This window comes from Parus major, chromosome 1A (assembly GCF_001522545.3).
Source record: "Parus major isolate Abel chromosome 1A, Parus_major1.1, whole genome shotgun sequence".
In the NCBI taxonomy this organism is placed as follows: domain Eukaryota; kingdom Metazoa; phylum Chordata; class Aves; order Passeriformes; family Paridae; genus Parus; species Parus major.
In genome coordinates this window covers 38,517,471-38,529,639 of record NC_031773.1, presented here as the reverse complement: position 1 = coordinate 38,529,639, position 12,169 = coordinate 38,517,471, and the positions used below count along the sequence as shown (strand labels likewise).

General features: G+C 43.9%; 1 protein-coding gene across 1 annotated transcript in view; it reads right to left on the bottom strand.

Moving 5' to 3' along the window:
* TMTC2 (transmembrane O-mannosyltransferase targeting cadherins 2) overlaps positions 1–7,629 on the bottom strand; it is a 233,164-nt gene extending 225,535 nt beyond the window's left edge. The window contains exon 1 of the mRNA XM_015629085.2: positions 7,547–7,629. Coding sequence (XP_015484571.1) covers positions 7,547–7,629 — 83 coding nt within the window. The remainder of the gene's footprint in view (positions 1–7,546) is intronic.
* Positions 7,630–12,169: the final 4,540 nt, after the last annotated feature.

Here is a 12,169-nt window from a genome sequence, read left to right as displayed (position 1 = left end):
GGAAGGGCATTGGCTGCCGTTGAGTGGGTTTGTTTCCATGACAATTTTGGTCACTAAACAGTGACCCTGTTTCAAGAGTTCAAATCCTTTTTTAGGATTTAAGTACGCAAATCACCAAGCTGCATGAAAATAGCATCCAGGCACTGGCAGGGACTTCACAGCAATAGTTCTGCTACCAATTACTGCGTTGTTCCCCTGAATGCGAATTGGACTAACCGAAAAAAACATGTAGGAGCTAAAAATCTTACAATCCTCTCATTAGCAAAATAGCCTAGAGTAACACTAAATTCAGAAACACCCATCCTGGACACAGGATGCTAAATTCAGAAAAACCTGCCCTCCCTTGAAACCCAGGTCAGAGGTCAGGGCAGGGCTTTTGGGGTCTAGTGACAAGCTGGTGAATAATAAGGGATTCCACAGACCAGTCCAGTCATCTAGAAACAATGGTTTGTACCATCATATAGAAAATCCACGTTCAATAATCTGTCAGTCTCTGGCTTCCCAGGCCAGCTGGGACTGGGAATGCTGCTGAGGCCAATGTGCTTAAATCCTGGAGAGAAGGAAATGATCTGAGGCAGTCAACAGTGACCCCCATGAATATATTACGGAGCCTTTGTAGCAGACTAATAGCAAACCTGTCCAGCTCTCTGCTGGAAGAAAGATGCCATAAAAGGCACGGTCTCAAATTTTAGCATACAACAGAATTCTGCTATTTAATATAATGGTAGTATATACACCCACAGTGTTTTTACAGATTACACTGATTCTTAACAGTTTTTGAAGCATCAATATGTGCCACTTGAATAAACCATGGGACAAAAAAAAAAAATAAAAAAAAATTAAGATATAAAAGACAAAAAAATCTTATGCTGAAACCATAATATTTCCAATAAAACAAGTAGTAATTAAATAGATGAAGAAGTAATGGAAATAAGGGACATGAAGATAGTAAACAAGTACTATTTACCTCCAACTGAAACCTGCCACTATTCTTGAAAAATTTCCTCATGAAGCCACTAGGACAATGAAGGCTAACAGTAATTCACAGTGTCCTAGGGAACACAAGGATTAGTATTCAAGGAAGCCACTTTTACTTTTTCTCCCTCTCAAAGCTTAACGAGGCCAGGAATGGCCAGTGAAGCATCACCGATGAACCTTCCACAGTTACAGAGGCAAGGTCACAAAATCTTATCAGCTTCAAACTGTTTGATTTATCAATTTTCTTTTTCCTTGAAGTAAAACAGAGATTGATAGATTACTTGATCCTTGGCTGCTGCTCCAATGATCCAGCTTGTTCCTTTGTTTCACAATCAGCTGTCATACACAAACAGCAGCAACCCTGTGCTAGCCTGAAGCACCATGTGAAGACAGAGCCAAGTGCATATCACTGCCTTTGGAGATGTCTGTCATAAGCCATTCACAGGTCCACAAAATATTTCAGCTGTCCTGAAGTAACAAACTGAGCAGCAGTGTTGACATGTTAAGTAATATTTAGGATGCCATTCCAAAGAAACACTTTCCTCTGACTCTTCAAGTTTCATTCACCTTCAGGCTAGCTTTTGGGGGAAAATGGTTTAATATGGAGCTCCACAGAGGGTGAAACTGGGAAACAAATTGCAAAATTTATACCCTCCTACTAGGGAGGGACTGCCTGCACAAAAAAAAAAATCACACATCTTAAGTCTGGATGACCATCCTGAGACAGGATAAGAACCTGATCAAGTAGATGTGAAATGAAATCCTACTGCCATCCTGACTTAAACAACCTGCCCACAGAGCAAGCTCCCACTCTAAAGGATTATAAAGGAGAATTCATATGATCAGTCACCTCAAGTGGGAAAGCAGAAGGAGTCAAAGGTTGCCAAACCCTAAGGCAAACAACAGACTTACACAATCAAGATACAAAAATTCCAAAATTTATTTTAGAACTTTCAGCAGAAGGCTCAGATCTCCAGATTAAATGCTTCCTCCTTTAAAACAACCATTTCAGACAAAAATTTGGGTTAAAAGAACAGAAAAGGAAATGGGCATTTTAAAAAGGTTTCTTTTCCAAAAAACAGTTATCCCAAAATCTGAGTACAGCTTATAAAATATTTAGACTTTTTTTTTTTTTTTAAATCTAACGTAAAACACTGGCCCAAAGAACAGATTCACCTTTACATTAGAAACAATAACACTAAGCACCTCTGCCTTCAGATTTAGTCTGTTTCTTCAGCTTTGTTCTTGGAGCAATTCTCACCACAGGTTGCCAGCAGTCTTGCATCAGTTTCAGCATGAAATATTCAAATATAAAGAAACTCCATAAACAAACAGCAAAGTCTGATTCAGTCAACTTCACAAAAAAAATAAAAAATAAAAAAAACTCACAGCAAACAACAAGGGAAGGGCAAACTTCCAGATGAGGGAAGCAAAGGAGCTCTAATTCATCACTCTTGCAGCTATCAGATGGTTAACAAATTGAGATGAGATACTTCTGAGCCTTTCAGCAACTTTCGCTCTGGCAAACTTAAAGGATTCAGAAGTGCAGCTGGAATACATATGGGAGATGTTGGAGAAAGTTGATCATTCAAATTTGTAACTCCATTGTGTGCTGGAAGAACTTCCTGCAGATGAGGCGCATCCCGTCAGTGACTCAGAGAGACTTTCTGTCTGCTAACAGGCATGAATTTATTCTCTGAACCAGCTACCAGAAGCGACATGCTTTATGTTAGTGTTACATATGCGACAAGAATCTTAAAATAAAGCCAGTGGGGACATAATTCCTTTTGCTTTCTAAAATCCCTATATTACAGCATCTCAAATGGAAAAAGAAAACCAACAAAACAAACCACCCACCAATATCTTGATGAAACTACAATTTCACATTTGGATCAAAGTGTTTCATTCAACATATTTTTTTATGCAGAAACCATTTTTAAATCAAAAGCCAAATACGTATTTAGGTTATGTTCAGCATTTAAAAAAGAACTGGTATTAACAGAATATTATTGTGCCAGGTTCATCCCATTAGAAAATCAGTTACCGGTTCACTTGGTTAATACTCAGCTACCACACAAACTCAACTATAAACCTTTACTACACAGCCTAACTTACTTAAGCATCTTCTCCAAGTTACCCTTACTCCTTTATGAATATGTAAAACCTCATGTTTCATATAAAAATTATCTTTATGGTGGTTTGAAATTAGCATGCAGAAGGTGGAACAGAGGGGATAAAGGGAAAACACTATAGAGAAAGCACACAAGTCCCTGTTTCCCCATCACCAACCTCACTCCTGGAATTCAGAAGATTTACCTATCAATTGGAGCTACTAAAAGCTACTGGAGAGGTGTACTTGGAGCTGAAAAATTGAGAAGACAACAAAAAGGGACCATAAAATCACAAACGTAAATTAATAATCAAATATACGCACACAACAAGGAGACAGATGGCAAGTAATTTTCCCCAGTGCACTTACACTTGTTCTTCTAGTGCACGTATTTGGGTCACTTGCTAGATTAAATCTCATGTGGCAGACCCAACAGAAGTACTGTCAAATGTGTATGGGCTCGGCCTCTTTTAAAATGATGCAAGTCTGACACTACAGGGTGAAAACATTTAACAGGATTTTTTCAGCGCAGTCTGGAATGTTGCCCAGGGACTTTGAAACAGGGCTGATGGATATTTCTACCATCAGCAAGGCTGCCCCATTCAGGCCTGCTAAATAAAATGCAGCATAACCCTAGAGAAAGTTGGTCTGTCCTACCAAATTTCATGGAAGAAATACAGACAAATCTGTATACATTTTCCAGAACACCAATTTTGACAATGTGTCACTGAGACAATACATCACTCAAGGTAAAAGCTTCCTACCATACTGTCCCTAAATTATGCCTTTCATCTGAGATTTAGAAGAAAGGACCACCTCAATAGATGAGTTGCTTTTGCACCGTTCACTGTAGCAATGCATGACCTTGGATAGGCACTAAATCTTCCCCACCCCAGCTACAAACTGACAGCCACCTGTCTTAGTCAGCACAGGTCACATGAAGGATGACTGCGTCAGTGTAAGGCGCCTGCAGGTCAAATTGTCAGGTGGGCAGGCAAAAATAGTCATGCCTATGTGTAAGCCTAATTGCAGCAATGGGTCTCCCTCCTGTAATACTGTCATGAAACACTAACTGTGTGTGCAGAGATTAGTCCCCCCCTTAATCTGGCAAGAAGCTGGACGTAACACGGTGCAACGAGCAAGATCTTAAACACATCTGCAGAAATGGAAATTGCATTTCTTTCTACCCTGTTACCAGTTTCAAGATGATTTTGCTTAACAATAAATCAACCTTTATTAATGAACAATGTGAGCTACTGTGGCATTAAATATTTTTCCCCCCTCTATCTTCATTAATCTCTTGTTTTGGGTTACTACATGCCACATTCAGTTTCAAACAAATACGTAAAAAGAGGCAGAAAATACATCTATTTGCTCCTAGCTGAACAAGAAGGTTTTGAGCTGGGGAGGTCAAACTCTCAGTAATAATCTACACACATAAGTAGGAAATATCACAGCTGTCTGTAAGAACTACAGTGGCAGGGACAAAGGTGGCAAAAGCATGTGTTTTCTAGGTCTACATCTACAGAACAAAAAAAAATATCCAACAACACTGGCTCTTGTGTTTAGAAACTGACAAGTGACACTTTCATTCAAAGTAATCAATAAATCAGCGGCTCAAAATATCAGGATTGCACTGATGATGTGGAATATATCTGCTTAGCCTGAAAGAAACGAGTTTAGGCAGACTAATGACAAAAAGAACATGTACATTTCCTCAGGCTTAAAATTCATGCTATTTCAGCTAAAGTGGGTGAAGGGTGGGGAACAAAATATTGAATCCTTTGATACAGAGTCAAAGCCCAGACTACAAGCAAGTTTGTTATCTCACTGCCCATACAGTCTTTAGTTTGGTGCCTTGCTGCTGCTAAAATATTACATCTTACCATTGGAAAATTGATTTTGCTATAAGAAGTTTTATGGTACCACTTAATCTTGCCCAACCTACATAAAAAAAATACAGAAAGCAATTACAGACACCCTTTATGTGTTAAGTTTGATCACTATATTAAAAAGAGAATAGTGTGATGTAATTTCAATATAATAGCAAGGGAACTAGAAAAAAAACAACATGGCAATATGCTGCCCTCCTGAAACAAGACATTGCTTAATTTAAGCTAGTTCCCAGTTTAAATGCACAATCTTGGTTCAGTTCAAGTTAGTAGCATGATCCATCTCGTACATGGAGGGCTGTGTCCTGCAGCTCCAGCATCGACCTCCTTTTCTACTGTTACATTTCAAGCTGGCTCCTGCGGGGCAGCAAGACTCTGTGATTACAGCTGAAAGAATACTTTGGGTCTGAGAGCCTGCCTCTTTGAATAGATAACCCTTTCAAGCTCAACAGTTACTAGCACTAAACAGCCCTTTCTGCCTTGTCCCTTCCGGTGCTGCAATTGAAAAACATCCTAATTAGATGACCCCGCATACAGATATGCCATTAACTCGCTTTCAGAACACTCTAGCCAATGCCTAAATCTTAGCTGCAGTGATGAGAAGTACTTTATTTAGTTAGGAGGTAAACACATGAACAAAGCAGTCTTTTAGAACACCTTTTAAACAGTGTGGGATTACTGCTAGCAAAATCAGTGTGTGATTATCTTTTCCACACTTTCAGAGATGACACTCAAATACTACTTTTTCTCGAACTGCATTAAAACACACTCAGGCAAGATCAAGAGTAACTTTGACCTCCACATCAACAGCACCAGAAAGTACTTCATACTGCTTTCCATGCCTAGTCCATTTGAACTGGCCTGCAGGACAGGCTTTTAAGCCTGTGCTTAAACAAGACAGTTTTGCCCAAACATTGCAATATATGCTATGTAGGGTTATGTAAATATTCCACAACTCCTGCAGTTCTTAACTATAATAAGCGGGTTTAAAATAGCATCACTGTATCAAAATATTCACTACTTCCTATTGATCCAACTCAGACCTGACATTTCAGGGCAACAGCAGACTTTTCTCTTTTATTGTTTATGAATGAAGCTTCAAAACTCTAAAATAGGTTTAAGAAAAATCACTGTAGGAAACTGGAAGACTCACAGAAACCTAAAACCACTTAATTGCTCGCAAGGCTTCAAGTACATGTAAATGACCTGGAGGGCTGAAGCCTGAATTGCCACATTCTGCAGCCAACTGTTCCTAGCCAGAGACCCATACCAGGACTAACACTTGGCATTTGCTTCCAGTATAATAGGTTTAATAGTAGCAAGCCTTGAAAACAGGGGGGAGTATTCTGGAAGCAATGACAGATCTTAAACACGGCAGGTGCACTGTAATACTGCTTAAGGGAGAAAAATTCCAAGTTTAGTAACTAATTACTTCAGGACAGGCAGGTTGTTTTCCAAGGCAAATGACTAATCAAACACACATCTGACCCTTTCGCATCCCATCAAACACATATCTGACCCTTTCGCATCCCATCAGCGCCCCGGGAAGTTCAACTCAGCCAGCAAACGTCTTCCTCATCAGGCACATCCCTCATCCCACCTCGCCGTGCTTCCTCCCGTTTCTCCTCTCGCACCAAAGCCTCCAAGGCACCAACCCTGCCTGACAGCCGCTCAGGGAGTTCGCTGGCACCGCGAACCCGAGTCGCGCCGTAAGACCCTCCGCTCACACACGCTCCCAGGGGAATTCCTCGCTCCCTCCCGCCCCGGCAGCCCCGCACGCGTGGCCAGCTGCCGGCTCCCGCAGGGTTCCAGCCGCGCCACCGGGACGGGACGGGCCCGCCGGAGCCCCCCAGCCGGACACCCCCGGGGCAGACGGCCTCTGGCCACAGAGGAGAGAGGCTGATGAAACGCTGTCAAAGTCAATCCCGGCTCACTTTTTGGATGGCTTAATTCCAATGGAGCATGAATCACCCCAGGACGGTTAATAAGTTTAGCCAGGCGTGCTGTTCTCCCTAATAATACATTATAATTATGCATCTGTTTTATATGCCATCAGATTAAGCCACCGGAAAAGGCACAAATCGGAATTTCCCCCGACTAAGAGCAGCAGCTTTCCGCAGCTCCGGCGGGCAGGTACGGCCAGGAGACGAGCAGGTGGGCAGCCCAAACCAGCCCAGCGTCGCTCTCGGCCGGCGGGGCTCCGCTCCCCGCGGCCGCCCAGCGCAGCCCGGCAGCGACGGCAACTTCCCGTGGGCGCTCGGTCCCGGCGGAGCGGGGGGACGGGACGGGAGGCGGCCGGGCACCCTGCTGACACCGCGCACGAGGGACCAGCCCAGGACACGCCAACTTGGAACGGCGGGTCCCCTCCCGCTGCATGGACCTGGAGAGAACCGAGTCCGATCTGTCAGAGCCCCGGGAGCGAAGGGTGCCGCCGCGGCCACCCGGAGCTCCGCAGCCACCGGGACCCTCCGGCACCGCCCCGGGCACCAGGAGCGGGGCGGCCGAAGCTCCGCTCCCGACAGGTGAGCAACCCCCGCCCGCCCAGCCCCGCCGCTGCCCGCCCTACCTGTCATCGTAGCAGAAGTCGGCGCTCAGGGTGTTGAGGTACAGGGCGAGCCCCAGGGCGCTGCTCAACAACTCCGCGATCATCTCTCCGCCTGCCACCGCCGCTGCCGCTCTCGCACCGGGGCAGCCCCCTGCCCTGCCCGACCTCTCGCGCCAGCCCCGCCGCGCCTGCCCCTCGTGCTCCCCGGCACCGCGGGGCGCCGCTCCGCGCTCCGCCGGCGGTCACAGCCTGACGGCGTCCCCCGCTCCGCCGCTCCTACCCCATGGCAGCGGAGCGATCGGCGGCGAGAGCGCAGCTGGGCTCAGCGGAGCGGGGTTCAGCGGCGCAGGGCTCAGCGGAGCGGGACGCGCCTCCGACTCCCGCCTTCCTCCCGCGGCGCCCCGGCGCTACCGCAGCTCCGTTCCCGGCCCGCGCCCCCCTCACTGCCGAGCCGGGCGCTGCCGCCGAGGCTCTGGGAGCGCCCGCGTGGGGCGCCCCGGGCTCCCACCGCGCCTGCGCGCGGGCCCGCCCCGCGCCGCCCCTCCGCGCCCGCCCCGCGCCCCGCCCCGCCCCGCGCGCCAGCGGCTGAGGCGGCCCCGCGCCCGTTCCGGCACCGGCGGCACGGGCTGGGCCGGGCCGTGGGTTCACGGTGTCCCGCCGCCAGCTGGGCACAGTCACGGCTTGTTTTCCTTCCCATTTTCTCCTTTTCCCATTTTTCTATTTCATTCTCTTTTCTCTTCGGCTTCTCCCTTTCTTTTCCCTTTTTCTCTGCTCCTCTTTTCTTCTTTTTCCCGTCTTTATTTTCCTTGTTTTCCTGTTCCCCTTTTTCCCCCTTTTTTTTTAATTTTTATTCAGCCCTGCTGAATAGGTCCGATCAGTAGGAAAGAGAAGGGCGGTACCTCTATTGGAGATGGGATGCCAGGGGGCTCCACACTTGCCCACAGCCTGCTGTTTCCCTCTATCAGTGTGAACATCCATAGGGAGCTCTTAGCTTTGCTTACAGTTAAGCAAAATCACTGAAACTTGGCAGAGAGGGTCGGAAACAAACACACCCCAAGGCAAGGAGTGCTGCAAGCTGGTGCTCCCTCAGGACAGCCCCACAACTGCTGCCCACCAGAGGAGAGGAGGGGTGGCTATAGCCAGAGGTGTGCACTTTGAGTAGAACAGGTAAATAGACTGGAAAGGAAAGACAGCTGTGGAAAATAAGGCACTGGAACCGTCCTCCAGAATTTATGGGATATAGAGGCATGAAGTTATGGAAAGGATTTGGGTCCATCAAGCTGATTGTTTCTTTTTTATAGAGAGTTTTTTAAAACATTGCCTCCTTTCCCTGCTAGCCAGCCCTTTTATGTAACTGTTTCCTCATGATTTCCTTCAAGTGGCACATCATGCTGTCCCAGAAGAATGGGAGACTGTTCATCAAATTGTGTCTAATAAATTTGGGAGCTTTTAACAAGTTTTCTTTTTCTTCTATGTGATTTTTTTTAATGCTGTTCTTTGCAACCTCGAAATATACGAAGTGCATTAAGACCTCTTTTCAAGCAATGCTTAAAGTGCTCCTCAGAAGTCTGCTCTGAGAGTTGCAAATATCTCAGCTGCTTCTATTTAGATTCAAGGAGTGTGTTATCACCAGCAGTGGCAGTAATTGCAGACATGGGGGGAGGGTGGCATTTTTTTCAGAATATTAAAGCTTTGAGGGGCCTTATTGAACCCATTAGCAGATTACATTGATCTGGCATTAAACTTTCCAGCCTGAAGCACTGAACATAGTAACCTAGGTTTTAAAGAGTTGGTATTCTTTGTCAGAAGACCTATGATCCCTCCTTTCAAACACCAATTCTCAATATGCTTCTGGACCTACTGCCAAGATCCCAGTCATCACAACTTAGTCTTTCTTGCTGCAGTGGAATTGCTGAATTCACGCACTAGGTTTGTACAGCTCCTTCTTTGGAACATCCTAATAAACTCTGCATAAAAAGCAGTATAATTGCTGCTGAGTCATAGTGGCAGAAGCCTCTTGTTATCCATCAAAAGCATATGTATTTTTTCTTCAAAGAGGTAGGACTACTGATTGGGGTAGATGAAGTCTGGCAGAAAAGCTTTAGAAACAAAATAGATCCTTCAGGAAAAAGAAGTTTAACAAAGCCAGGCACTGTCTAATAAAAGCAAATGTCAAGAATGGGTGGGATGAAATGTGTAGACTGTGTAGAGGGTACCTGTTCCCCAGGACATCCCAAGTGCTCCAGGGTGACTGGAACCAGCCTGTCCAAGTAGATTTAGCTGCACTACAAGAATCTACAACATCTGTGTCTTGTGGAGACATTTCTCCGTATAAACAAAGGACAAGTTTCCTCCCAATGGCAAGAGCTGTCTCCAGTGGAGATAACTTGCTTTGTAGAAAGATATAGATGGCAACATGTGCGTGCACCACCCCACCTGTCAGCTCTGGGCCACAAGCTGGGCCATGCCAGGGACAGCAGCCAGAAAGAGCCAGTGCAGAAAACTGGAGACAAATTGAACATAAAAATTATTTACCCTGTTAAACAACACCACAAAAGAAAACAAGAGGGTAGAAATCAAATCATGTTAAAAGAATTCCTTTTCTTCTTAAAGTTAGTTAAAAGTATTAGATGCATATAGTTATGAACACTATATTTTACAGTATCATTGAGAGATATCAGACAACATTCTGACTCATAGCAGATTTACAATGTGATGTACAGAAACCACAAGGTGTCAGAAGAGCTAATTTGGAAGTTCAGATCTGTCACTAAGCAGACATTTCAAAAACTGTCTTCACCTCCAGAAAGTCACAGGCTGTGATGCCAGGGAAGAGAGAGGAAGTGTAGGGCTGTAATAACACATAATAATAACAACAGTAATTGTAAAGATAACTGGAGTTGCATAGTCTAACAGCTCATCTACTGTGTAGAGCTTAGTAGATAAATTCACTTTGTTTTGCTTTATTATAAATAAAACAATCAAAATTATCTGTTTTAATACCAGCTGGGATTTTTTTTCATTAAAGACATTATGGACTCTGAGTCACTGTGTTAGAAGATATTCCACCTAAATGGTGCCTGAAAGATTAAGTTGTGGCACAGCATGTAGAAATACATGTCTGTCACAGTGACAGATTTGGTTAACCGGTCACTGGCTATGAGACCTTAAATGTCAGGGTAATGCATGTGGTACAGATCCCTCAACAGATTAGATTAGACACTTCAATTTCTATACACTGGGTTCATTTGATGGAGCTTGTAAAAAATATTTGTGCCAGCTTCCTTAAAGCATCTGAGAAGAGAAAGGCTAATCCCTGGAAAGCTGCTGGGGTTTTGATTAGAATAAGCTAACCAGATATTAAATGTTACTATAGGAATAATTAAGTGGGATTTTTAATTTTTTTGACAGTTCCTATGCTCAGATGCCATCAAAGAAATGTCATAACATACTGTGCCTAATTTTGAACAATCCAAATGACACCCGAAGATGGTGAACCTCAGAAATGTAAACTTTGGCGCATTTTGAAACACCCATGTGGTCAAGAATAAACTGGTGTTATATAAGGAAGGAAAAAGTGATTTTACTTGATCAAAAGTGGAGAAAGAGGAGTAGGGGAGAATGCTCTAGCCAAGTGCTGCTTTCACAATTACTGACTGATCCAGAGAGGTAAAGCTGTTGGATTCTGTGGACTAGGATCCAAGCTGTTGTTTTCCTTTCATGCTAACAAGATCATGTTAATCTTCAAAGACACCAGTATTTCTGCTTTCTCTAAGAAATTGCTTCCTTTTTTTTTTTTTTAGTGTTATGATAATATCAGCAATGACAAAGTAAAAATCAGTTGCAACTCAAAAACTGTAAAATTTCATTGAAATCTTTATGAAATATGACCATAAAAAGCAAAAAGATGCAGGAAAAACAAGCACACACAGGACTTCCATCAGTACTTGGAAGAGATTTTAACTGAACACATTTCCTAAGGATGTACATTTCTGGGAGGCACCAGTTCCTACTTTAGATCAGTCAGTGGAGCTAGAGTATTGCTGCAGAGCTAGAGAGAGGGGGGGGGAGAGAAAGGGAGAGAGGGAGAGAGGAAACCAATGCGTTTTAAACTTGACCTAATCTAATTATGCAGATTCTCTCTACAGAGAAAAAAAAGATAATTCAAGGGAAGTTTCTTGTATGCACAACACATGCAGGAGCATTTGTATGACTCATAGGTGAGTGACATATCTCAGTAGCAGAGAAAAAGGTAAATTTTAGTTTCTTCTGAATTTTCAGGATTATTTTCTTAATATTACTCCATTCTAGACTAATCCTAATCTGCTTTGCATATTTATCTCCCATGTTCCTTGAGATAGCTCAGAGAGAGATCAAAAAGAGTTTTTAATCCTTCTTGTTCAGAGTAAGTTGACAGTATAAACTTACTAAATGCAGATATGTCTGTTTGTCATCTCCCAGAACACGATCCTCTTACTGGTTTTCTCATGCTTTATAAAAATAGCAGTATGCTAGTTTTGGGTTTTGGTTTTTGGAGGTTTTTTTGTTTGGTTTGGTTAGGTTGGGCTTTTTTGCAGGTTTGTTTTTTGGGTTTTTTTTTTTCAAAAGAGCTCAAAGAAATACAGATTCTTAAAACATGGCTCT